Source organism: Carcharodon carcharias, chromosome 17 (genome assembly GCF_017639515.1).
Source record: "Carcharodon carcharias isolate sCarCar2 chromosome 17, sCarCar2.pri, whole genome shotgun sequence".
Lineage (NCBI taxonomy): Eukaryota > Metazoa > Chordata > Chondrichthyes > Lamniformes > Lamnidae > Carcharodon > Carcharodon carcharias.
Genome location: NC_054483.1, coordinates 87,231,323 through 87,259,313, shown reverse-complemented (window position 1 = coordinate 87,259,313; position 27,991 = coordinate 87,231,323). Strand labels below are relative to the sequence as shown.

The following is a 27,991-nucleotide window of genomic DNA, read 5'->3' as shown; positions in this document are numbered from 1 at the left end:
TTCAGTTGCAACTTCTTGATCTACATATACCCAAGACTGCTTCAGCTCCATCCTGCAGGCCAATATTCTCTATCCAAATCTTCCTGAACAAAGCTACAAGCCTCTCTTTATTCTTTCGAGATCCTTAATAATTAACTGAAATCAGGGCCCATTATTTACACAGAATACACCAAATACACATTTTTAGTTTGAATGTACCCAAGATATAGAATTAGACCCTCTAACTAATAATTATTCCATCAGTTCGTGCTTAAAAAGGTGAGAATTCCATATATTCACAGTGGAATAAAAAGTCACACCATAAATAGCAGTAATGTTTTATTATTGTAATAAAAGAGGTATAATATTTCATTATTGTATTAGTCTATTTGCATTTTGCTCCCTTTGTGTTACATTGTTATTCATGAATTATTAGAGAAGCTTGAACATCAAAAATGATTTATATCCAACATTGTGTTACCGGACTTTAGACCACATTATTGCCAATGATCAAATTTTAAAGTAGACAAATATTATAATAGAATGATGGCAGCTGTTCTTTGTAAAATTTTAACTGGCATTTTCTCCTTTTAAAATTGAAAGAAGCTCTCCACTCTTTTCCAATTCCTGTAAAAAAAATTGTATGTTTACTGCATTGCCTCAGAGTGCACATCAATGACATCCATCAACGACACTTTAATTATTACAATGATGCACCAGGCAAATGGCATTCACATGGAAATCCGTGGTTTCCAAGCTCCACTCTCTGAATTTACCTTCTACAGCAAGTTGCCTAGTTCAGTTGCACCCATAGAAATACTAATACGAATGCACCTTGCATTATGTGCATCCTTCGGCACCAATTATTAGGATCCTGGAGTGCTAAACATATGAACAAAAGTTTGAAAATCATCTCCATTATACTGGCATTAATTCCAACCCCAAGAATACAATATTAATGTTTGATGAAAATTATCTTGAAAAAGGTCTCACTAACTTTCTTCCATAAGGAATAAAACATCAAACAATACAGCACAATTCTAATGTTTATGCAGAAGCTTTGTGTTAACTGGAGTACAAGGTCTTCCATAAACATTAAATCAGAACAGTGAGACACATTTTATGCCATTTTGGCTCTTTTTCATAAACTCTAATCTCCAAATAGCCACAACTTTTCTTTGGGTCCATGTCCCCTTACTGTTCTGCCCATTCGCTGGCAAGACAGGAATTTAACTTGCACAAATTTTAATTTCACTGCAAAAAAATTGAGAAATCAGTTCAAACCATTATAAAAATATTATGAAGCATGTCCTTAAAATGCCTATGGAATTCCACTCTGGAGCATTTGAGCCTTTGACGAGTGAGGCATGATATACTTCTGATTAAGTTATGTAGTTGGTCTAGTCTTTGTTTTTATTTCCATGAACTCTGGAGTCCCTTGCTGTGTCCTCTTTCCCACTGCTCTTCCTTCTCATTCGCAATCTTCTTTGCTCATCCTATCACTCTTTTGTTGATCTTTCCACTCACAACCCAAAAGTCCCTTTGCAGTGTAATAGTTCAAACACTACAGCCTCACCTTATCCATGCAAGTTCTTCCTTTCTCACTTGGAAGGAAAAGGTTCATAGTGCTTTTCTCAGAAACAATAAAGCAAGAGATATTCTGGGCAGCTCTCGCCAGTTTATGTTTAACAATATATTAAGTTACCTTCACAATATCAAGTCCACCAATAAGTTCACCATTCACATATAGTTGTGGGTACGTTGGCCAGTTGGAAAATGTTTTTAATCCCTGCCTTACCTGTGGAAAAAACATGTATGGATGAATTGCTGAAAGGTTAAGCAAATAATTAAATAGCAGTCCAATACATAAGTGTGAAACAATTTGCTTTATCATTCAGCAGTTGTAAGATCAATCAATCAAAACTTTCTGACATGCAAATGAGTTACCCTGGCGTTTCAACTACCAGCAGGATGTTTGGAGGAATAATTTATAATAATGAAATTTTGCACCTTAGGGACAAACTTTGTCACAGGGTGTTTTGCAGGACTTGCAGTCTTAAGGATTATGCAAAGAAACAAGCAGCTGTCTTGAGAATAGATAAAAAGTGGCAAATAACCTCTTCTCAGCATATTCCTCAATCCTCTCTCGATAAAAACATTTCTGTTATTTGCTTCAAAGTCCCTTTTTGAAGCCTATAATTCTACTGTGCCCTAAGGGCAGGGTGTGTAAGAACAGCTTCTTAAACTACTCGAGTTCATATTGCAGGCTCATTCTATTGATCACTTTACCAATAACCAGTTTAAAGTTTCCCATAGTGATGCTTTATGACAATTAAATAATATTGGCCCTATTGAGCTAAAGTGAAGATAGCACATGAATAGATTAAGGTCCCAACCCTCCCACTTTTGGCAGCAGTCTACCAGAAAGGGTGACTGGTCTCCTGTGCAATGCTGCAACTCCAGGAAAATGGCCCTTGTATGCAGTTTGCTCAAGATCATTACCATGGCTGTCATGACATGCAGTCAATCTGCACTGTCTGAGCCCTGCTGGTCTCCTGCTATTTGGAACACATCGCCAGTTGTGAGGGTGACAGCATCAGGGCTAAGAAAAATCAGTTGGAAACTGAACAGAGTGCAACTGGTGAAGGTGGAGCGAATGAGAACAAAAACACAAACTGGGGAGAGAAAGAGAAAAACACAAACTGGGGAGGGAGAGACAGTTCATGTCAACCTATAATGTGTACTGTTGTAAAATGTAGTATTACGAAAGTCATACAGCTTTGATATTTCCTTTTGATGACTGGGCCTCACTTCCCTGATGCTAACTAAGCTTCAGCATAGGGGTGTGGAATTATGTATTGAATTAGGTTTAGTTTTAGTTTCAACTATTTTTAATAACTTACTGCTTATTGTAAAAGGTCATAAAATTGTACAAAAACTTACATCAGAAGTTACTCATATTGATGATATCTATGTTGAATCAGTCGAAACACTACAGAAGTATTTTTTATTGATACAATACTTATTCTAAAATAGTTGGTTTGGCTTTCATGCAGGGTCCTTCTTTTACATGCTACACACAAGTTCAGCACCCCATACAAAAAAACTTCCTGTGTTACCTGAATGAGATTTTTAAATTCAATGACCTGTGATATATGAGGAGACAAGATCAACTGCAGTATTCAGGTCAAAAAAGGCTGGAGAGTGGGAATGATTAGACCAAGGTGGGGGAAAACAGAGGGGCAGATCCAAGACATCTAAATCTTGCATTCTACCAAGGCCTCTGACAGAGAGAAAATACTTACCAAGGAGCCTAAGCCATTCATATCTCATGGAGGGGAACCCTGAAATTCTATTAGCAAAGGAAATCATGCCCATGGCCCAAACCTTTTGGGGGAAAGGGGCACAGAATTTCAATTTACAGTGGCCACATCTAATCTTTCCCTCAAAAATGTAGCAGCTGGATCAGGGTTATATGTAACAAACACAATGATTGTGGGTGAAAGTGTTGAAAGTTTAAGCTGATTTATCAATAACTCAATTTGTTTTATAATTCTAGTAAAATTGAGAATGTGTTTTTGTAACACATTTAGATTTCAGGGTCATTTATAGCATGAAATTATTTGCTTTCTAGCACACATTGATGATGTGACAATGATTATGACATTTCTTTGCTGACACCCAGTGGCTTTGCAGAAACACTGCAAGGTGGCTCTGGCCAAAACACAGTACATGTGAAGGATTTTGCATCCAACGTTACTGTAACAGGCATTTAAGCACTGTAAATGCCAATTATGGCACCACCTAAAAGTATAATAGGTAACACAAGTAAATGCTGACATCGTTAAATCGGAGATTCCCATTGACAAAGGCTGACAGAGAAGTTTCCAAGTCATTGAGTTGGAAATGAGATTCAGCTTACAGATCACACATCATTTCAACAATAATGATTTGGAATGTTAATAAATAGACAAACAGAGAATTTTTATGCACAATCTGGGTCATTACACACTATTGTGATGCAACTGTTACTTCAGATCACCAAATGGGACTATCTTCCACATGTCAGTGCTGGGGGTGGAACAGCTAAAACTGACATTTAGGTGAATAATACTTCAATCAGAGTGGTAAGTTTGATGCAGTTATGCACAGAATTGCAAAACAATACAAAAATCTCTAGTACTTTTCATTTCATACATAATAACTTAGAATTGAAACAGAACTTACTTCTTCATCTTCCAATATGTCGAATGTTTCATACTCAACACTATATTAAGAAAGTAGAATGTTAAGTTCCAATTTAAACAAAACAAAAAATTAAATTCATACAAAATGTTTTTAGTTCAAATATTGATACATACCCAGTTTCATTCAGCATTCCCACAATAGTACGACTGAATCCACATTTCGCCAGCTAAGAACAAAATTATAAATAACATTTACAATGTGAATAAGGTTTCCTCTTGAAATGCTTTTTGGGCACCCAAAGAAGCTGGTGGTAGGCCTTGCTATTGGTTCCCTTCAGATTGGAGGTTTTAGAGATGTAGGCAGCAAGGCAATGGCAGCCTAACAAGGTAAGTAGCAGCTTCCTCTGCCGCCTGCACAACCCTGAGCACCATCCTATCAACAGGTATCCAGTCTGATCTTTGTTCAAGGCCTTCTGGCTGCTGATGCACACCTCTCAGATGTAGACAACTGTAACTCTGTCACCTGTTCAGGTTTGGAACCCCAACTAAGATTGCATCGTCAGGCCCACGTAAATGGACAGAACCTGCAAATATGGGTGGCATTCAGGTCATGTCAGGTAGAGCACACATCCAAGAATACTGGAGATAAAAAGTCTCCCTAAAATGAAAAGTACAAATCAAGAATCACTGATTCAAGGTTATTTTTGATTACATCACGGCAACAACGAGACCGAGGAGTGTTTGACCCACTGGCTAGATTATACATGCATTTAAATTTTCTTTTGGCGTGGTTTACACAGGTTCCACATATGCCACTACCAGCATCCATCAGTTGAGAGGATATACACACACACAAAATATTTATGAATGATACAAATCACTACTTAAATTTCTGCTGTTCATTAATAAAATAAAATGTACTTACCGCTTTGTTGCCTTTCATAAACAGGACGACTTTTGATTTATTAATCAGTGCTTTCAACCTACAAATACAAAGATGCTGAACACCAACTGTTGTTGCAGAATGTAGCTGTGAAAGTTTTGTATCATATTCAAGGCTGAATATTTTAAGCTAAATAGGTTCACATTCTCTGTGCTCATTGTATTCCTTGTTGTATAAGACACATCAAATCCACTGCAGTAACAAACATTACTTAAACTATAATAAAAAACAATAAATGCTGGAGAAATTATTTTACCTATGTTTATTATTTTACCTATGTTCCAGTCCCATTTCCGTTTGACAAGTTTTTTCTAGTTCTCCAGTCTCAGCTAGCTCCTAGAAGAGAGAGTTAGGGGATTAATATTGATGTTTAAAAAGTAAAAACGCATCGTAGCTGTTAAGTTGTGGGATGAAGCAGCTTGTAAGATATCATTTCAGCGTATTGCTTTATTAGTCAAAAGACAAGTTTATTTAGACACTACATTACTACAGTTAAGAAGCATTTAATCATACTTATTTTAATACAAGCTATAATTAAGCAGTTGACTGCGAATTCTCTCATGGGATACTTGACTTGGTTTAGATACTGTTTCCTGAATTGACATAGTTAGAGCTGCTTTTTCACTTTTTATAGTCATTTTATGGCCATATATGGTCACCCTTGTGACCTTTACAGTTCACTTATGGCATCACGTTTTAGCTCATGAATTTCAGGGCATTAATCTGAATTTCAGTGAGTATCTTGCGACCCTTAGGGTCATTGGGCAGATTGGTGAACAAGTACAACCATCATGATTTCATTCTGGTCCTAACCTGTCCATTGTCTAAAACCATGATCATCTTCTCAGGCAATAATCAACTACCTTTCAATACACACATCTCTGTCAAATTACCCTCCTGAACAGTTAGTAATCTATTTAAGAAATTATAGTTATGCTACCTGTATGGTTTGCTCGAGATATTGTTCTGAGCTAAGGACTTCAGAAATGCTGTGCAGAAGCACACACTTCATTCTTTGGCGAATTATCCCTTATCCTATTGCTATATTTTATCCTACCCAAAATTCTTACATCAGCTGTTCCCTTGCAAAGCATTTATATTTTCTTCAACACCACCCAAGAACTACAGTACCAACCTTTACAATATCAAGCCCTCCCACCAGTTCTCCATTCGCGTACAGTTGAGGATATGTAGGCCAGTTAGAGTAAACTTTTAATCCCTGACGCACATCTTCATCAGAAAGAATGTCAAAGGTGCAAAAACGAATATTATGATCATTGAGAATTTCCACAATCTTTCTGCTGAAGCCTGCCAAATAAAACAAGATATAACAGATAAGGATAGATGCAAGCAAGAGAAAACTTTTCAGGCCCATTTTAGCAGCAGTATCATTGTCATGTTTTATCATGCATAAAGACAGTTGACCTGAAGTTAATTGGGGTCATAAACCCAGTGACTGTACTGGGATCGCATCCACCATGGCTGACTCAGCAACATTAATGTGGGATCAAGGTGGCCACCTAAATAGAATGAGCTCAGCTCTTGCATTTCACATATAAAGGGAGTCAGTAATATACTTTTTTTTAAAAATAGATCTTATTTGCAGGTCCAAGACACTTTCACTTGGGCCCCTTCAGGAGGTAAATAAGCCTTATGCCATTTACCCTCTACACATAAACAAGTCTCCCTGTGATCGAGGATGTGAGGACTTTTGGTTTAGGGAATCCTTACATCACACGAGGCACTCAAAACTATGACGAAAGATTGTGATCTGGCATTCCTGGGTCCTGGTCTATTTTGGGGCCTTGTCCTGTACTCCCAATGGAGTTATGGAAAGAGGAAACAATGCTGGGAGGCTTGTATGTTTTCAGGGTACATGTTATTTAAAAAAAAAATCATTAAGTACCACATAATTAAAATAACTAGGACAAGGAAAATAAAAAAACTTTAAATACTAAGTTGGCTCAAAAAAGGAGAAAAGATCTTAAGGATGATTTTGAGGATTAACCATTTCTTTCTTGCTTTGACATTTTTTCTTACATTAATTTAACAGTGATATTAACCAACTAAAAATAAACTGGTTAACATTGTCACAGCAATAGTGGACAGGGGACTGTTACATGAACGTATTTATTGTTTGTCCACTTCTGGCCCCCTGTAATTTCTAATTTCCACTGCTCTTTTGACTATGTCAAAATGTTCTTATTCTGGAAGCAATTAGCATTACACACCGCAAACAGCAAACAAAAATAAGGGACACTGCAACAAGATTTGCAGGAGCAGGCACTTGTTTTCTTTTTCACTCTGTTTGATTATTGCCAGTTCTGGCGGATTTTGATCCCTCTAATATGAATTTAACAAGCTGTCTTCCTGGTCATGACATGGTAGCAAAGGTACCTTGACCACACTCGTAAACACTACAGAATATTGCTGAGGCCTCAATTAATCAGAATTGACTTGCCAGCCAATGAATACCCTTTTCTCCTGTAGCATAACTTGTTGTGATCATTTAAAATCTGGCATTCTTGCATTGCCCTGATGAGTGCAAGCCGAAAAGCTTTGGCATCACATCTCTCTTTTCAACAATATTCAAGCTCTATACTACCATACGACTGAATGATAAAGGACTTCACTGGGTGCTGTGCGCGTGCACATGCACACAGGCTCATGATACTGTACTATACTATAGTGCAAAACTTAAATATAGGCATGTGTCAAAATTTAATGAAGGGAAATTTACTTCAACACTCCACAAGTTCAGGAACAGGTATGCTCGAACTGCATTTGAACTATGTATTGACATGAAAACACTGGCAGATATTAGCTCGTTTTCTTTCATGGGACGTGGGCATCATTGGCAAGGTCAGCATTTGTCACCCATCCCTAACCGTCCTTGAGAAGATGGCAGGAAGCTGCCTTCTTGAACCGCTGCAGTCCATCTGACGTGGGTACTCCCACAGTGCTGTTAGGGAATTCCAGGATTTTGATTCAGTAACAGTGAAAGAACAATGATATAGTTCCAAGTCGGGATGGTGTGCGGCATGGAGGGAAACTTGCAGGTGATAGTGTTCCCATGCATCTGCTGCCCTTGTCTTTCTAGGCGGTAGAGGTTGTGGGTTCAGAAAATGCTGTCAAAGGAGCCTTAGTGAATTGCTGTAGTGCATATTTTGTACAGTACACACTGCTGCCACTGTACGCCAGTGGCGGAGTGAGTGAATGTTAAAAGTGGTGAAAGGAGTACCAATCAAGCAGAATACTGTGTCTTGGATGGTGACAAGCTTCTTGAGTGTTACTGCAGCCACACTTATCCAGGGAAGTGGAGAGTATGCCATCACACTCTTGACTTGTGCCTCGTAGATGGTGGACAGGTTTTGGTGAGTCTGGTGGTTACTCACCTCAGAATTCCCAGTCTCTGACTGCCCTTGTAGCTACAAGTATTTGTATGGCTGGTCATGTTCAGTTTCTGGTCAATGGTAACCCCCCAGGATGTTGACAGTGGGAGATTAGTGATGGTAATGCCACTGAATGTCTCTCATTGGAAACGGTCATTGCCTGGCACTTGCGTGAAGTGAATGCTACTTGCCACTTATCAGCCAAATGTTGTCCGGGTCTTGATGCAGATGGAATGCTTCAGAATCTGAGGAGTCGCGAATGTTGCTGAATATTGTACAACCATCAGCAAACATCCCCACTTCTGACCTTATGATTGGGGGCAGGGCAAGAGGTGTTTGGTAGGTTATTGATGAAGCAGCTGAAGATGGTTGGGCCTAGGATACTACCCTGAGGAACTCCTGCAGCAACTTCCTGGGGCTGAGATGATTGGCCTCCAACAACCGTCTTTGTTTCTGCTAGGTATGACTTCATCCAGTGGAGAGCATCCCCCCCACCCGCCCCAGATTCCTACTGACTTCAATTTCAAAGAAAATAAACATTCATATAAAATAATAGCAACGCACATTCCTCAATACATCTTTAAGGAAAATGGGTATTTTTAAAAGTAGAACTTTATTATCTTGATATATATATATTTCTTTCAGAACACATACATGTATGGCCTTCTGCTGTGCTGTAACCATTCGGTGGCTCTTAAAATAACTAAACTATGACTCTAAGAAGCCATGAGTTTCTCTTAAAGTCAATCTCATTATTTCCGACAGATGCGAGTCACATCCTGCAACCAATAAGCAAGTCTAACAACCTCCATTCTCACTTTCCAACTAATCTGATTAACACAACAGCCATTAAAAGAAACTGATTTTATGCAAATTATTAACAAGCTAGCACAAGGGTTGAAATGCTGCACACAAAAAATGCTGAAAATTTACATGCATATCACATAGGAAAGGGAGTTTGTTTGGATCATGTTTCAGGGAATGAAGACATTTGCCATCGTAAATAGCTAAAATATATTTTTCCTACAGGAGTTTACATTCTATCCGCAAACACACAACAAAAATCACAGATTATTGGTTGTAATGGACTTTAATTTATCTCACTTTTTTCCCCTGAGATTATCAACTTTGAGCCAGACTTAAAAACTTGCGCATAATCAATTTGGTTGAGAATTGTTTTACTACTGACTTTTTGGTAGAAAAAGGGAAAAGACTTAACCTCTTTTTTTAGCAAAATTGGAATAAATATACACTATTTAATTGACAAATTAAATTAGAAGTATGGAGTTAAAACATGGTTAGCATTATGTTTTTCCAAACAGAGAAAAATTTCAGACTTTCAGAACAATAAACTCTGAACAACCAATGGTAACTTGAAACAAAAAAATCATTTCATTAGACCATGCACAAAATTAAATAAGGTACTCTAGATTAGCAAATAGACATAGCCAGTGTTAACAGGCAAAGGAAATTTCAGCAGAATGCTTTACATTTAATGTTTAGTGTCAGCTGTGGCTTAGATAATAGCACTCTTGCCTTTGAGTCAGAAAGTTGTGGGCTCAAGTCCTACTCCAGGGCTTGAACACAAAAATCATGGCTGACACTGGTGTAGTATTGATGGGAATACTGCAACATCAGAGGTTTTGTCTTTCAGATGAGACGTTAAACCATGGACCCATTTTCACTCTAAGTGCAGGTATTTTGAAGAACAGCAGGGGAGTTATTCCTGTTTTCTTCGCCAATATTTATCCCTCAATCAACATTACAAAAACAGGTTATCTGATCATTAACACATTATCACCTGTGGTAATGTGCACAAATTGGTTGCTGCGTTTCCGACATACAACAGTGGCTACACTTCAACTAAACTTCATGGGCTGTAAAACACTTTAAGACCGCTGAAGGCCATGCAAAGTATTATATAAATGCAAGTGTTTCTTTATATATACAATAATGAATTGCCATTTCATATGATAAAAATGGAATGGTAGCATTCTATTTCTGAATATAAACAATGATTGCTTTCTACTCTAATTATACTTTAGAAGCATTATGTTAATCAATACTGGCTACATGAAATCAAACTGATTATGATTTTGCAGATGTGTAAAGTATAGCGTCCAAGGTTTTATTTTAAGTCGGGCTTAACAATTTTACATGTAGTATATCCAATATGTAGGAAGTCAGTTTTTAATAATTTTATTATGAATAAAACAGTATTCCTGGCATTTGAAAGAGGTTGTAAAAATTAATGAAACCCTTCAGCTACATTTTAAAAACTGAATGGCCCTTACCACATCGAGGTTCTTGAGGAGTTCCCTTCATAAATAACATACAAGGTGCAGAATTTAGAAGTTTTCTCAGTTGGTCATTCAGGTCTTGTTTGGCAGTCTCACCATGCTGCTGAACTTTTTTAGTTAAATCAGGAGCATGGGCACCATCTACTCGGTCAATCTTCTGACAGTTCTTAAGCAAACATATGCATTTTAATTAAATCAAAGCCACAAATGGAGTAAGGCAAAATCAGTGAAACTGAAACATGAACAATTAGAACTATACTTCAAGCAAGAGAAACTACTTCAAACATAATTAGCACAGCTGTGGCAGTTAACTTGGTCACGAGTATATCAAAGACTTTGGTGATTTTAAATGGCTTACAAATGCAATACAATATGGAAATTGAGAATAGTAATAAAAATGTAAGCATCAATCTAGTTCTGTTGCTATTAAAATTCAGCACCAGAACAAAAAAAGATAGAAATTTACAGATGATCTATCAATGCCTAAGAGAAAATAAAATTAAGTCATCAGTTGTGGACTCATCATCAGACCTGAGCATTTTTATCTCAATTATTTAATTTTCTTAAAACTTGAAAAGCTAGTAGTGTCAGAGCTCCAAATTAAATCAGTACTTTAAGCAACAAATACAGGGCTTCTGGCATGTGAAGGGCAAGAGGAATCATAAATGCTCAATTGTACCATGAGCGAATGGAACTGGCTCAATGGCCAGGCAGGCTTTCTCAATTCCCCAGAGTGTGTGTCTGGGAAATTGATCATGGAAAACAAGGAAATGGCAGAGGCATTGAACAGGTATTTTGAGTGAGTCTTCACTGTAGAAGACTTAGAAAATGCTCCAAAGATACGTGGAAATCAAGAGGTGATAGGGAAGGAGGAACTTAAAATAATCACCATCACCAGGAAAAAAGTGCTCGGAAAACTATTAGACGTAAAGACTGACAAATCCCTAGATCCAGATGGCATGCATCCTAGGCTCTTAAAAGAAGTGCTTGCAGAGATAGTAGAATAATTGGTTAAATTTCCCAAAATTCCGGAAGGATCCCAGCAGATTGAAAAAATAGTAAATGTAACAGCTTTATTCAAGAAAGGAGGGAGACAGAAAGCAGAAAACTATCTGGTCAGTTGCTACAATCCATTCGATCTCCAATATTAAGGAGGTTATAGCAGGATATTTAGAAAACCACAATTGGATCAGGCAGAGCTAACCCCGTTTTGTGAAAGGGAAATCATGTTTAACTAATTTATTAGAGTCCTTTGAGGACTTAACAAGCAAGGTGCATAAAGGGGAATCTGTGGATGTGGTGTACTTGGATTTCCAAAAGGCATTTGATGAGGTACCACATCAAAGGTTACTACACAAGATAAGAGCACATAATGTAGGGGATAACACATTAGCATGTATAAAGGATTGGTCAGCTAAAAGGAAGCAGGGAGAAGGGATAAATGGATCTTATTCCAACTGGCAAGCTGTAACAAGTGGAGTGCCACAGGGATCAGTTGAAGCTGTGTCCTCAACTATTTATAATCTATGGCTTGAAAAAAGGGACTGAACATATGGTAGCTAAATTTGCCGAAGGTACAAGATAGGTAGAAAAATAAGTTGTCAAGGGGAGGTAAAACGTCTACAAAGGGATATAGATAGGTTAAGTGAGCGGGCAAAACTTTGTAGATTGGAGTATAATGTGGGAGAATGTGAACGTGTCCATTTTGGCAAGAAGAATAGCAAAGCAGTATGCTATTCAAATGGAGAGAGGTTGCTGAATGTCAATCAACATATAAATCATACTGTAATTTTTTTTTAAATTGCCAGCTTTTCTAAATCCTACAATATGAAGAAATCCTTGTACTAGCAAAAGATGCAAGCTAATCAACTCGCAACCCTTTCATTTCTGGAATAAATTTCTTATTTCAAAAACATACAAAACAAAATACGGTCACATCAGTAAATCCTGCAGATTTTTAAAATTAATGCAATAATTTTTTTTTAATTTAAGATAAATATTTCTCAACTCATCACATCCTTATAAAAACTATTTGTCAATTGTAATCTGTAACAATTTAGAGTTAGCATACAAATATTTCTGCATTGTAAGGGGTTAAGTCATAAAACTGGATTTCAAGAAAAATTTCCAAAGACAGATATCACAATAAATTATTTAAACAGGCACTTCGAGCCTTGTCAAGGTTCTTGTCACTGTAAAATTCAGACAGCTCAGAATCTGGTCTCTATGGCAACCTAAAAATAGAAGCAATCCAACTAGCGTTTTGCTTCTTCAAAAGGGTCTGATATTTTAGATTCCATGCCACAATAAAATCTTACCTTAAAAAACAAGAAAGTAGGCACTGAACTAATCTCGTATTTTTCAGATACTTCTGGAACAGATTCGGCTTCAAGCTATAAAAATTCCATAACTAAAAGTTAATCTCAAATTTGAACTTAAACAACTAATGTTCTTTATATCAATGGCAATATTATATCTGCAAAAGTTAAACATTTTTGCAGACAAAACAAATTACAATATATAAAAAAAAATTCAAACTGATGCAACTCCTAGAATCACCAAGATTTAGAGTTTAGACAAATTTCATGATGTTGGAACAGGCTAGAAGGTTTCACTTTCCTACACATTTCACAAAGTGCCTTCAGGCCACTAATGAAAATCTGACTGAAAAACATGTTCAAATCTGTTAATTGTCATTCAGGTACAAGCGCTTGAAGACTTATAAATTCTTGACTACTAGATGTGGCAAGACTTGTTTTCTGCCTTTAGCAATATATTTTGTTCTCCTGACAAATCCAAAGGGGCCATAAACTATAATGGAAATCTGTAGCATAGTAATGAAGGTACACAGTAAATTTTAGTTTAGCCAGAGTGAACATTTTAAAGATGAATTGCCAGATGAATTATAAATGTTTGGTTGCTTCTCTTCTCTGCCAGAAATATTAGCAGGTAATGTGTTACATGAAACTGCAATTCTTTCAACAACCAAATATCTATTTTTAGTAATATTTCTGTACCGGCTAAACTTTATTGTTAGACAGCTGAATCATTCTGAAAACAGTGAGTTGTAAGCAAAATTGCACAAGATTGATCTGGCATTATGATACATTTTGTAACTAGTTAAGAGTTTGAGGAGGATGGAGGATAAGAGACTGGCCAGGGCATTGTTAAAGTTTCAAAACATTACTTTTAGATGCACTTGTCTGCTTGCAAATAAATAAACTTCCCAGTTATTTTGCACATTTAAACACTATTTTTGTGCCTTGGTTCAATCAAGTAATCAATATTTACATATTTCATAATATTAAAAATTAGTAATAAAGTCATTAAAAATTATTTGTTTGTTACTCCTCTTTTCAAAAAATGCAAGTGTAAAGGCTTAGATTACATTTGATGACAGACAATATTAGCCTAATTATACATGTATCAATTTTTGATATTATCTAATTAAGGTGCTACACTCTATTTATGTAATATTATATTTTACAAGGGAATAAAACTCAAATAAAGAACAGAAAGATTTAAAGAACTCTGTCTTTTCCTAATCTCTTGCGCATGTGAAATATAGATATAAAAAATTGTAGCTGGAACATTAAATGTAAAATCCACAGGATGGCCTATATCAAGTTTCACAGAAGCATAGATTATAATTGATTGTTCAACCATGTGCCTGTGCTCTCTCTTCAACTATCTGCTCTAATCAAATTTCCCTGTTTTCTTTCTGTGTCCTTTTACATATTCCGGTTTCAAATTTTTATCTAATTCCCTTTTAAATTTTATAAGTGTTGCCTTCAGTAATCATTTGGGCTTTAGGGCAGAATAAGACTTTTCACTGCAAGAAAAAGACTCTCATGATCATGGGGTTGATTTATTTTTTGTTCTTGGGGTATGGGTGACACAGATAAGACAACATTTACTGCTCATCCCTAAAGGCATTAAAAGTCAATCACAAGGTGAATCTGGTGTCCTGTGTAGCCCAGGCGAGATAGGAGTGGCAGATTCTCTTCACCAAAGGATGTCGGTGAACCAGTTAGGATTCTGCAACAATCTGATGCCAGCCTACAAACTGCCAGATTTTTTTTTAAATTAATTTCACAACTGCTGCAGTCTTACTACACAAGACACAGCTAAATTCAGCATGCATACAGCAAATCCTTATCTGTTGCAAAGCCAAATAGTTTGTCCAGATCCTGAGGGGCACATTTGCCGAGGGAAGTTTTCCTACACCACCAAGGAGGGAAAGAAAACAAAGTGATGAAGCATGCTCAGCACTCCATCACAACTTCATCAGTGTTACATGGATAAGGTAAGGTCAGATAAGCAAATCCAAGGCAGCAAAACAGATGGAACCACTAAGGTTCTAGTTAGGTTTATGGGAGAAATTTGGAAAGAAGGATTTGAATGTGACCATTTGATATTACAGGATAAAGTCCTCTGCTATTAGCACTGCAAATTTTTCTACATTCCCAACAAATCCCAGTCATAATCTTCTTCCGATTATTCTGTGGTTTACTGTGCACTCTAAACATGGTACTGCCCATTATTTATCAATTGAATCCACACAGACTCTATCATCATCCATACAAACTATCCTATGATTGTGATCAGAGCCTTAATTACCAAGACAAGCACTCTTCCCTTTTCTCTTGCTCTATCTCCTGAAAATTTACAGCCCAGAAATATAAATTCCCATTTTTGCTGGCCGACGGCTCACAATCCCCGTTACATGCTCGCCCATGCTTTACCATGGAGCCAATTCGCTCCACGCCAGCCCACCTTGCAGCCATATTACGTTGCAGGTGGAATATGTTGGTGCACTTCCGCCCCTCACTTCCCTTTTAAAAACATTTTTTTCAAAAAATGGCTTGCTCATGCCAACCATATGGCATGTGCAGTGCGTCATCAGGGTCAACGAGCTCAACTGACCATCAATTATTTAATTAAACATGGTGGGCCGGCTGCAGATTTATTTTTTTAAAAGCTATGCGCATTTGCATATAAATACTCCAACTCTAAACCATTCACACAGCTATTATCTTTCACAATGGCTCTAATTAACTTTAATTCTATCTATCCTATATTATTAAGCTTAGTTCTGACTCCCCACTCATTTAAGTTTATTACTCAAAGAATTATTCTTAACCATTTTCCCATATCATTTAAGTATCGCCATTCAATTCCTTTGAGTTTATTACAGTAAAATCCCCCCCGTTCACAGGGGTTACATTCCCACGATATCTCACAAATGGTGAAATCACGAAAGGGGAACATGATTTTGAATGGGATTCAGTTAGATCTGTTCCAGCCATGCAAGGGCAGTACTGACTCGCTAGCAAAAATGTGATGCAGTACCTGTATAGGACAGACAGGGGAGCCTCTGAGCATAGTGTCATTGCTCTTGGCAAGAGATTACCAAAGCATGCAATGTGCATGGGTTCCTTGAATTCTTTCTAAAGGGCTAGTTAAGAATTATAAGGATCGGAAAACTAGGAGGCAGGCTTAAAAAACACATAGGCATAGATTTAGGTTATATGCTAGTGAAGATTTAAAATTGAATAGAGCCGTTATTGTAGCTCTGGACGCTCTGTCTTGGCTGCCTTCTCCCCAGGAAAAGGAGAAAGAGAAGAAACCTCAGATAAGCAAGCATTGTAGACAGCATTACCCATCGCGTGAGCAACATAAAAAATGCATGTAAGTGAATTCACAAAGTCACAATGGCAAGACTTTACTGTATTTTAATGCACAACCATAGCTGTCTATTCTTGATGCTGGAACATAGGAGACAGTTCAAATAGAGCTCATTTTTCTGGACAATCACTTACTGTTCCAAAACTGGTCCCATAAATATCAAACCCTACAAAACACTCTTCTAATCCTGTGCCCAGCTGCCAAATCTTTTGCTGACTGACAGATCAAACTCCTTGCATGCATCGTTCTCAATCCTACCAATGTCACTCTTTTTAAAATGTGCTACAAATAGTGGTTATTCATTCAACCTTCTCTAAGATCACTGATGTCCATCATCCTTGCACTAGGGAGAAACATACCAATCCTGATTCCCTGTAGTACATTTCAGAAAAGAGCAGGGGAAAAAGAGAAACTACAGAGAAGATTTACAGGAATCTTGCTATCTCTGGAGAATTTTAGCTATGATATAAGATTGGACAGACTGGGGTTGTGACAGACGTTGAGGGGAGATTTAATTGAGACGTATACAATTATGAGACACCTAGATAAAGTGGAGAGGAAGGACCTATTTCTTTTAGCAGAGAGGTCAATAATCAGGGGACATAGATTTCAAGTAATTGGCAGATAGGTTAGAGAGGAGTTAAGGAGAATTTTCACCCATGATAAGGAATTGGTGGTGTCGTAAGTAGTGAGGAGGAAAGACTTAGATTACAGGACGCTATAGATGGGCAGAGCAGTGGAAAATGGAATTTAATCCTGAGAAGTGCGAGGTGATGCATTTTGGGAGGACTAACACAGCAAGGGAATACACAATATGGTATGACCCTAGGAAGTACAGAGGATCAGAGGGACCTTGATGTACATGTCCATAGATCCCTGAAGGCAGTCGCACAGGTAGATAAGGTAGTTAATAAGGCATATGGGATACTTGCCTTTATTAGCCAAGGCATAGAATAAAAGAATAGGGAGGTTAAGTTGGTGCTGTATAAAAAGTTAGGCCACAGCTGGAGTACTGTGAGCAGTTTTGGTCGCCACACTATCTAAAGGATGTGATTACACTGGAGAAGGTACAGAGGAGATTCACCAGGATGTTGCCTGGGCTAGAGCGTTTCAGCTATGAAGAGGGAATGGATAGGCTAGGGTTGTTTTCCTTGGAGTAGAGAAGGCTGAGTGAGGACCCGATAGAGGTATACAAAATTATGAGGGGCAGAGATAGGGTAGATAGGAAGAAACTTTTCTCCTTAGCGGAGGTGTCAAAAACCAGGGTGCATAGATTTAAGATAAGGGACAGGAGGTTTAGAGAGGATTTGAGGAAAAATTCTTTCACCCAGAGGGTGGCTGGAGTCTGGAACACACTGCCTGTGGGGGTGGCAGAGGCAGGAACCCTCATAACATTTAAGAAGTATTTAGATGAGCACTTGAAATGCCATAGCACATAGGGCTATGGGTCAAGTGCTGAAAAATGGGATTAGAATAGATAGGTGCTTGATGGACGGCACAGACATGATGGGCTGAAGGGCCTGTTTCTACGCTGTATAATTCTATGACAGAGATCTTGAACTCAGTGCCTGAAAGTGGTAGAGGCAGAAACATTCATCACATTTTAAAAAAAAACTTGCAAATGCATATGAAGCGCCTACAAAGTTTGGCATCAAGAGCTTAAAATTGTGATTAGACTAAATAGCTGTTTCTCAGCCAACACAAACATGGTGGGCCAAATGGCCTCTATGCCATAAACTTCTATGATTCCGTAAGCCTACTATAAGAGTTCTAAATGCTTCTTTGTTTAAGCATTTGTAGGTTGTTTTATGAGCATTCCATCAAAACTATAAAGATGAATGTTTTATAGCAAAAATTTCCATTTTCCCTGGGAGAACTCCACAGTGGAAACAGATACGTTTTATTTTTTCACCTCCTAATCCCTTTGTTAGTCACTCATCATGTGCATCACTTATTGATAGTTATATTGCAAACAATTTAACAGATTAATTAGGAAGATTACCTTTACAAATGTAACATGTGGATATTCTTTGGACAGTTCAGTCATCACATCATTCATTTGTAAACACTGTGGAGCCCATGTTGCCCAAAAATGTACCACAACCAGTGACCTAAAGAGGGAAAGTTTTTTTTTTAATAAACTTTAATGTCCAGACATTAGATGGTCAGATCTTGGAACTTTGTTCATTTGTCAATATTTTGAAACTCACAACTACACCACATAAATGCGTGCAGAGTTTCAAGTCTAATCTTAATAAATAAAGCAAGCTTTCTAACAACTCCATACAAAAGAACAATCCTGGACATTTTATTTAACCTTTACTGACAAGCTACATTGCCATAGATTTATCCTCGTCATTTTGAATTCTTGAAACCCAATGTTACATTAAACCTCAACATAACCAGCAATAATTATGTAATATACGATCAGGATTAATGACCAAGATGTATCTGTCAATGGTTGTATCTTCGGGGTTACCCTCCAGACTACAGAATTTTTACATTGCATTGCCAACCATTCATTATTCTGTGCTAGTTGACCTGCCATGTCATTGCACATGGGTAGCCAAAACCACAGGAACAGAAGTGGGCCATTTAGTGCCCTGAGTCAGTTCCACCATTTATTTAGATCATGGTTGACCTTTACATTAGCTACATTTGTTCACAATGGGATATGGAACCGATCTCAGCCTTTGTTGGGGCTTGGGGGGGGGGGGGGATTCCAGATTTCCATTAATCTGAGTGCAGAAGTACTTCCTGACATCTTGTCTAAACTGCTAGCTCTAATGTTAAGGTTAGCCTCCCTTGTTCTGGGCTCCCCCACTACAGAAAAAGATTTCTCCTTATCTACCCTATCATATCCTTTAATATTTTAGACACCTCAACTATATCACACATTCATTTTCTATTCTGAAGGGAATACCAAATCTAGACTATGCAACCTGGCCTCTAAATGTAACTCTTTTAACCCTATTAACATTCTGGTGTATCTGCATTACACAGGGTGCTACAAAGCTAATATATCTTCCTGAGGTGCAATGCCCATTGCTGAATGTATTACTCCGCTTTTACAATTTTATACAGCTGCAGCACTCCTCTTTATTGAAATCCACTTGGTATGAAGATTAATATATTAGCCTTTTAAATTAGTTTTTATACACACCCTAGATTTTAGTGATTTATCTGCAGTATTCATGTGAAGTTGTACTAGACAATGGATAATTGGACCCCAGGATGGAGAAGGAAGAGGGAAGGGGTATCAGGAGGGGGGGCAAAAGTGGAACAGAGAAGGAAACAAACAACTTCTGCTAAAGAAAATAGCTATAAGGTCAAGTTGTTAATGTCAATATTAAAATCAGAAAACCTGAAAATGCCACATAGAAAAAACATTGAGCATCATTCAAACACTGTAGGAGATGAAAGACAATGTTCAGAGTGGTAACAAGACAGAGCTGAATTGACAAGCACAGAGCTCAGGGATCACATTTCAATCAGTGGTGTTCAGCAAAGCAGTCACATAATCGGCATTCAGCTCCCCAATGTACAGGAGAACAAAGTGAGCAGTATATACAGTATACTAACTAAAATGCAGGAAGTACAAGTAAATTGTTCTCATCTGCAGGGTTCTTTGGAAATCTGGACAGTGGTGTGTGAGGTGATGATTGAACTGTCAAAGGAAGATGAGAACACGGTAGCCCAGGTCTTTGGGTCTCTGGATGCTTGGAGATCGGATGTACCCTGGAGGATGTGCTACGGGACTCCTCAGATGTCCCAACACAAGGACTCTGCATGAATTGCTCAGGAAGTTTCAACTTCCAATAGGCAATTCACCTGCTCCCCAGGATCCTCTGAAAAAGTCTGGAAGTTAGAGCTGGAGACTTCAGAGGGTTCCGATTCAGTTACCAGGGATAATTACCCAGGAAATGTTTGGGCAGGGAAAAACCTAGTCTAATTCCTGGGTAACTATGCAACTCACCACCAACAACCACCACACACCCCCCCCCCCCCCCCCCCCCAACCCCCCCACCAACCCAAACCTCCCCATTCCCTGCCAAGCCACCCCTGACCTGACCCTCTGACTCCACCCTGACAAGAACATGGTGGCCCAGATCTTCGACTCTCCATACATTTGGAGACCGGACATAGCCTGGAGGATGTGCTATGTGACTCTTCCCAATGCAAGGACACCACAGGAATTGCCCTGGAAGTTTCAACTTCCAACGATCAATTTCCATGCTCCTGGGACTCTGAAAAAGTCTCCAACTCTTGAGTTAGAGTCAGAGACTTCAGAGGGTTCCAATTAAAGTTACCTGGATAGTTAACCTGGAAATATTAGACAGGAAAAAAGCACGTCAAATTCCTGGTTAACTATATAATTCACCATCCACCACCTCCCCCCTGCTCCCAACCCTTTGATTCACTTCCAACCCTCTGACTCAAGCCTCACCACCTTGCTACCCTACCTACTTACCTCGCACACTCATTCATTAACACACGTCCCTAACTTTTTCAATATATGAGTGAATGAAGGCTTAGCAGAATACAGCAGCTAGTAAAGTGACTTAGCTTCCCTTGGTGATCCTGTACTACGAAGGACTCGAAGAATAGGTACATTCCGCATTTCTGAAGAGGCCTGGTTTGGAAATCCGGGCAGAAATGCAGAGTTTTGTGTTAGTGCAAATGAAAAGCAGAGTAGCAATCTGAAAGCAATTGCTAATCCTTGGAAGATTCAGCCCATTCAGTATGATAAAATAGTGAAACAAGGTATCACAGAGGGAGCAGCTTTTTGAAAAGCTGAGAGGCAAATGGGAGATGTGCTGAGTGATGGGATTATACTGGAGGTGACAGAAATGGTGGTAGATGATATGTCTAATGCAGAGAGAGGTTGGTGGGGTGGAACATGAGGACAAGGGGGCCTGATCATTGTTTAGTGTAAGGGGTGAGGATAGGGTTGCCAACTCTGATTGGATATTGTCCTGGAGGTTTCATCAAATGATCTCCTGCCTCCAATGACTCTGCCCAGTTTTCCCCCACCATTTGTAATATGTTTATAACTAATAAAGAAAAGCTTTCAAGGATACTGAAAAAAAAACGCTTTGAAGGCCAGTATGATCATCCTCCCTGCTTGCTCTTAGCCATGTCCAGGAGGTTAATTTTTAATTCTGGAGACTCCAGGACAATCCTGGAGGGCTGGAAACACAAGGTGAGGACAGGAGCAAGGGATATCTGACTCAATCAATAGTCCTGGCTACCAGAGTGGACATGCGTCCTTAGCTCAGGAAAGACGGCTCTCAATTGTGTTCGACAAACCTCAAAATTCTTTGAGAAGTTAACAGACATGGTTGCTTGGAAAATGTAGTGGATGTAATATACATGGTCTTTAGGAACGCCTTGATTAAGTGACACGCTGCTAGTTTTTTTTTAAACTTCATTTACAGGATTGGTTCTTTGGTTAGGTCAGCATTTATTACCCATCCCTAGTTGCCCTCGAGAAGCTGGTGTTGAGCTGCCTTCTTGAACATGCAGTCAATGTGGTCTAGGTACAACCTCACAATGCTGTTAGGAAGGAGTTCCAGGGTTCTGACCCAGCAACAGTAAAGTCAGGATGGTGAGTGACTTGGAGGGAGAACTTCCAGGTGGTGGTGTTCCCATCTATCTGCTGCTCTTATCCTTTTAGATGGCAGTGGTCGTGGGTTTGGAAGGTGCTGTCAAAGGTGCCTTGGTGAATTCCTGCTGTGCACCCTGTAGGTGGTACACACTGCTGCCACTGTGCGTCAGCAGTGGAGGAAGTGAATGTTTGTGGATGTAGCAACAATCAAGCGGACTGCTTCATCCTGAACGGTGTCAAGCTTCTCGAGTGTTGTGGGAGCTGCACTCATCCAGGCGAGTGGGGGGTATTCCATCACACTCCTCACTTGTGCCTTGTAGATGGTGAACAGGCTTTGGGGAGTCAGGAGGTGAGTTACTCATCGCAAGATTCCTAGCCTCTGACTAGTGAAGATTAAGGTGTATCAAATTGGGAGAGGATAGCATACAGAATTTAACATTGATTCTATTTCCTTCCTTCTAACCAGAGTTGAAAGTGAGTGTGCACAAGATTAAGTTCTGAGGTCGCTTCTGTTCACTGCGTATGTTAGTAATTTGGTTAAAGACCCAAAGGGCGTGGTGGTGAAACTTGCACATGAGACCAAATAAGAGGTAGAGTATAACTGTAGTTTAACCTCAGCAATCTTTCCACCAAAAAACAGAATCCCACTGTCATGACTAAATATTGTGTCTTTGTAAACATTTGCCGAGAAAAGTGGAAGAACTGGACTCTTTAAGCAATTAATTCAGTCTGCATATAACAAAAAGCTCCTTACCAGAATCAGTTAGTTTCAATGCATCATTTTACTTTGTAAAATAATCTCATTAGTAGTTGCAGTTGGTGCATTGGTCCAGCGATGTTTGTTTCCCACCGTTTAGGGTGGCAGAAGAACTTAATGGTCACCGATGATCAATGTGCCATAATTTGAGTGTTAATAAATATACTTGGGTTACTTAGGATAAAGACACCTGTTTTGGTCATAGGACACTTAGTCTGCTTGTATATAATGTTAATCTATTTAAATAAAGGATGCAGGGGCAAATGTTAGAACGTAACTTCCAACAGATTGGACCAAAATAGCACCGTCAACGTAGAAGGATGTCTCCGGGGCATAATGACAAAAATGGGCACTGAGTGAAAGTAGTATTAGGAGGAATGACCAAAAGTTTAGGTCATCCTAAAACTTTTAAGGAGGATCTGAAAGAAGAGGGAGTTTAGAGAGGGAATTGCAGAGTGTGGAACCCAGATATTTGAAAGTACAGCCACCAATAATGGGGCAAAGGGACGAGGGGATGCACAAAAGACCAGAGGGATGGAGAGATTTGGGTGGATTGTAGGGTTGTTATAGAAATGGGGAAAGACAAGACCGCAAAGAAATTTAAATTTAAGGATGAAATTTTTAAACTGAGGTATTGGAGAGATGAGGAGCTAGTGTCAGCAAGGACTTGGTTCAGGATTGTATACAGGTAAGACTTTTGGATGAGCTAGATTTTAGAGGGTAGGATGGGAGACTGACAAGAACATTGAAACAGTTAAACCTCGAAGTGACAAAGGCATGGATGAAGTTTCAGCAGCAGGTGGGCTGAGGTAGAGACAGGGCGTGAGATGTTAGAGGTGGGTCTTTGCAATGGAGAGGATATGGAGTCAGCAGATCAGCTCAAGAGGAAATAGGATGCTAAGGTTGTAAATAAATCTGGTTCAGCCTGAGAGTGTGACCAGGGGATAGAATTGCTGACATGGGTACAGTCTATGACAGGGGCCGAAGGTAACAGCTTGAGTCTTCTCAATGTTTAACTGGAAGAAATTGCAACCGATCCAACTTTCCATCTGATGAAAGTACTTCAACATTTCGCTTTCATTTCAAAACAAGAGCTAAGAAAAAGCAACCTTCACCCTTCCAACAATCTTTCTCACTTCATTTTATTAATATTGTAGTCAGTGTTCCTCAGAACTGTCTACTAGTCTCTCCAAAAGTGGAAATGTACCATCCAATGTGCTCTTCCTCCTCTCTCCCCCTCTTCATTTTGTTGATATCCAGACTATAGACAAAGGCAAATCGTTTCTACTTGCGCTATATCCCTCAATTTTCACCCGACAACTATATCAGTTTCTGGACTCATCAGCATGTTTTAAAGTACTATATTGTGCTGGCCAAAGAGTAAGAAAGTTTCCAGTTGGTCATTTAATAGCTGCTTATAGCCTGTATTTAACATTTAACAAATAAAACTATTTTTGAACAGTACTGGAGAGCTGAGCACATTATTTTTACAGGATGTGGATGTCACTGACTCGGCCAGCATTTGTTGCCCATCCCAAATTGCCCTAGAGAAGGTGGGAACTACCTTCTTGAACTGAAGTCCTTATGGTATAGGTACACCAATACTGCTCCTCGGAAGTTCCAGGATTTTGACCCAACGACAGCGAAGGAACGATGATATAGTTCCAAGTCAGGATGGTGTGTGGCTTAGATAAGAACTTGCAGGCGGTGGTGTTTCCATGCATCTGCTACTGTTATTGTTCGAGGTTGCGGGTTTAGAAGACGATCTCGAAGCAGCCTTGGTGAGTTGCTGCCGTGCATCTTGTAGATGGTACACACTGCTGCCACTGTGTCCACGGTGGATAGAGTACGAATCAAGTGGACTGCTTTGTCCTGGATGGTGTCGAGCTTCAAGTATTATTGGAGCTGCACTCATCCAGGCAAGTGGTGAATATTCTGTACTAACTATAAGATTAAACATCTGAATACTTTATTCTTGGTTTGTTTGCAAGAGGCACAATATGAGTGAAAGACTCTCTAAAGTATGCTACTGATTGAAATTGTGCAAAGCCTAAAGCCAGATGAGACATGAAAAAAAATCATCGCAGGAGACCACAATTTTAGCAAATTATCTACAATTTGGGTAATTGATCTCAGTAATTTTGTCATGCCAAATCTCGTTCTTTCCAGGGCCTTAAGATTTGTGACATGTCTGCCTCCGTTAACCTTTCCTCTCCTATATTTTGCAGGTTTTTAAATCTAAGTTTAGTAGCATCTAATTACATTTCATGCTTCCCCACATCCTTTCACACTTGGGATCAGGGCGAACAGATGACAACGGGACGACTGCGGAGGATAAATACCGACACGAATTGAATGGCCGAGCAGTCTCCTCGTTACACTGTCTGCCCAATACTCCTTTCAACATTCTAATGACTCAAAATAATGCCCAGACAAACAATTCACCCGACTGAACCGGTTAAAGGCGTTCGGGTGGAGGTGCAGGAGGAAGACGAGAGCCATTATTAATGGTTGAACGTTACTGCCAGTTACTCTACGACCCACTTCTTATCAAAAATATGAAACCATCGTTAATTATTCCGATGGGGCTCCTTCAATGAAGCTCTTTTCAACTCCCCCGCACACCCAGCTCCGCAGGCAGCGGCAACGTGCTGAGCTCGGCGGAACTTGCTTGCTGTAGCTGAGTTTCACCTCACCCACCCCCACCACTGCCATCAAAGTGCTGCTGCTGCCTGGTTTCCCACCACCATCACCCCCCCCCCCACCCGGGCTTCCGTTGATAAACTCGGCACCAAGGAAGCCCCTGGGCCTCCCTCCGCGGTGTGAATCAGTGCTCGCACGGCGGCCCTTTCCCCGGGCTCTATCCATCCCGACAGACGCTGCCAACACTTCCCGTCAAAGAGGGCACCCTCTTCCCGGCCTACCTCTTGGCCCTATCCAGCACCTCCTGGAATTGACTCGCACTCTCAGCCGCCACCACCACCGCCGCCGCCATGATCACCAGACCGCACCAGTGGCGCTTCGAGTGATCACGGCGATTGTGGATTGATTGACGCTGCCTAGCTCCACCCCGCCCCCTCCCTCCCTCCATTCCTGCTCCGAACACGTCCGCGTCCTTTCGCTGCCTCGCCAAGACCTCCTGGAGTTTACCGACAACTTTTTCAACGTTTCTTTTTTTTTCTATCTCGGGAGCGCGCTGTCAAACATTGCCCTTTGCCTGTGTGTTTTTTTAAGGAGTATTGTGCATTTTAGTTGCTATCCTGCATAATCAGAGGAGGCATTTTATCCCTTTGTAATATACAATAAAATCAGCCTCATTTAATCAGCACAACTGAATAAATCTCATTTCTATTTGTATCACTGGATAAAGGAAGAGGGAGCACATGTGGTGAAATAGGGGGCTGACCCAAGTGTTTCTAGCAATGTTGTATCTTTGTTTTGAATTTCCAGCATTTGCAGTTTTTTTGTTTTCTTTCTCTATATAATAAATTTAACCACAATGGATAATTGCTATTAAGTCAGATATTTATGGGCAGTACGTACAAAGCAAAGTTTTCTTCCATACTGCTAATGAATCTATGCTCACTGGAGATAGGATGATATGGTCTATTTGTTTCTTTTGTCTCTATTTTGATTCTCTAACTATTTTGTTTAACGTTCCTATTTTTAGCTTGATTATTTTTCTTTTGGTGTGTCTTATTTCCAATGATACTGTGAAGAATGCTTATCACCTTTCCTCAGGATGTTCCAAGGTGTTTTTCAGCTAACGAAGTACTTTGAAGTGTAATCACTGTTGTAATGTAGGAAACGTGACAACCGATTTGTGCACAGCAAGCTCACAAAAAGCAATGTGATAATGACTAGTTAATCTGTTCTTGTGATGTTAATTGGTATACATAAGAGAGAGACACACCATCATGGATAACTCCTCTACTCTTCTTCAAAACAGTGCCATAATTTCTTTTATTCTTAGAATGCAGACAAGGCTTCAGTTTAATGTCTCATCTGAAAGATGGCACCACTGGCAGTGTAGCATTCCTTCAGTACTGCACTGGAGTGTCAGCCTAGGTTTTGCATTAAGTCTCTAGAATGGGACATGATCCTACAATCTTGACTCAGTTTGTAGCAAGTGCTACCAACTGCTCCATGACTGACAATTCAGTTGTAATGGGAGAGTCTGCAACATTACAGTGGAAAGAAAGAACATTTATTTATGTGGCACTTTTAACAATAATAGGACACTCCAAATTGCTTTTGGTTAATTAAGTACTTTTTTGTGTTATTATTGCTCTAATATAGGATACAGGACATTAAATTTGCACACAGCAAAGTCTCACAACCAGCAATTAGATAATTGATCAGATTATCTGTTTTTGATGTTGTTGAGGGATAAATGCGGGTCAGAAAACCAGGAGAACACTCCTGACCTCCACAAATTTCCATCAGATCTTTTGTACCCACTTGAGAGGGCTGAACTTCAGTTTTTAATGTATCAGAAAGATGGCACCTCCAATAGTGTAGCACTCCCTCAATACTGAAATGTTAGACCTACATGCTCAAGTCTCTGGAGTAAAAGTTGAATCTATGATGTTTGATTTAGAGGTAAGAGTGCCACCACTGACATTTGGAATAGGCAATATTGCTTCTATTCTAGAGAGACTAAATACTAAGATTGATAATGTGCTCTGTGGTGTTTCTAGCATTGCAGAACATGATGCTTACTCAGCATTCACTGCACATTGCCCCTGGCAAATCATATCAAAAACACTTTTGCATGCTGTGAGCCCGTGCATGGATTGGAAATAGGTTAATTTAATGTAAGGAAGTGGAAAGAAGTATCATCCATCCTCCCATCAATGGTCAGCAGCTTAAGAGAATTCCAGGGGCTGAAAATCCTAGACTGACCTCTACTCTGTTTGGCTATCAATTAATATGGTTATTAATTGAAATCACTTAAATCATACGTGACACTTATTAAAAGAGGCATAAACAGCATAAACAATGAGTTACACATTTGCCCAGACCTGTTAATGGCAGGCTAATTTCTATGAAGCTCCCAGTACAATTGGGTGACCAGGCATCCTGGTTTTGCACAGACAGTCCTGATTTTTCACGAAACGGCCCGGTGTCCTGACAG

At 39.3% G+C, this 27,991-nt stretch overlaps 1 protein-coding gene across 2 annotated transcripts; it reads right to left on the bottom strand.

The window, feature by feature from the left end:
- Positions 1 to 305: 305 nt before the first annotated feature.
- Positions 306 to 25,888, bottom strand: glrx3 (glutaredoxin 3). 2 transcript variants are annotated; one of them, XM_041209843.1, is made up of 11 exons: positions 25,779 to 25,888; positions 18,492 to 18,600; positions 13,120 to 13,194; positions 10,796 to 10,967; positions 6,245 to 6,417; positions 5,384 to 5,445; positions 5,092 to 5,149; positions 4,341 to 4,393; positions 4,207 to 4,246; positions 1,685 to 1,777; positions 306 to 606 (listed from the first exon to the last, which is right to left on the bottom strand). In XM_041209843.1, exons 1-11 carry the CDS (start codon positions 25,847 to 25,849, stop codon positions 550 to 552), a joined length of 963 nt encoding a protein of 320 aa, XP_041065777.1. In that variant the 5' UTR covers positions 25,850 to 25,888; the 3' UTR covers positions 306 to 549. The 2 variants fall into 2 exon arrangements, with proteins under 2 accessions (XP_041065777.1, XP_041065778.1); XM_041209844.1 differs by lacking the exon at positions 13,120 to 13,194.
- Positions 25,889 to 27,991: the final 2,103 nt, after the last annotated feature.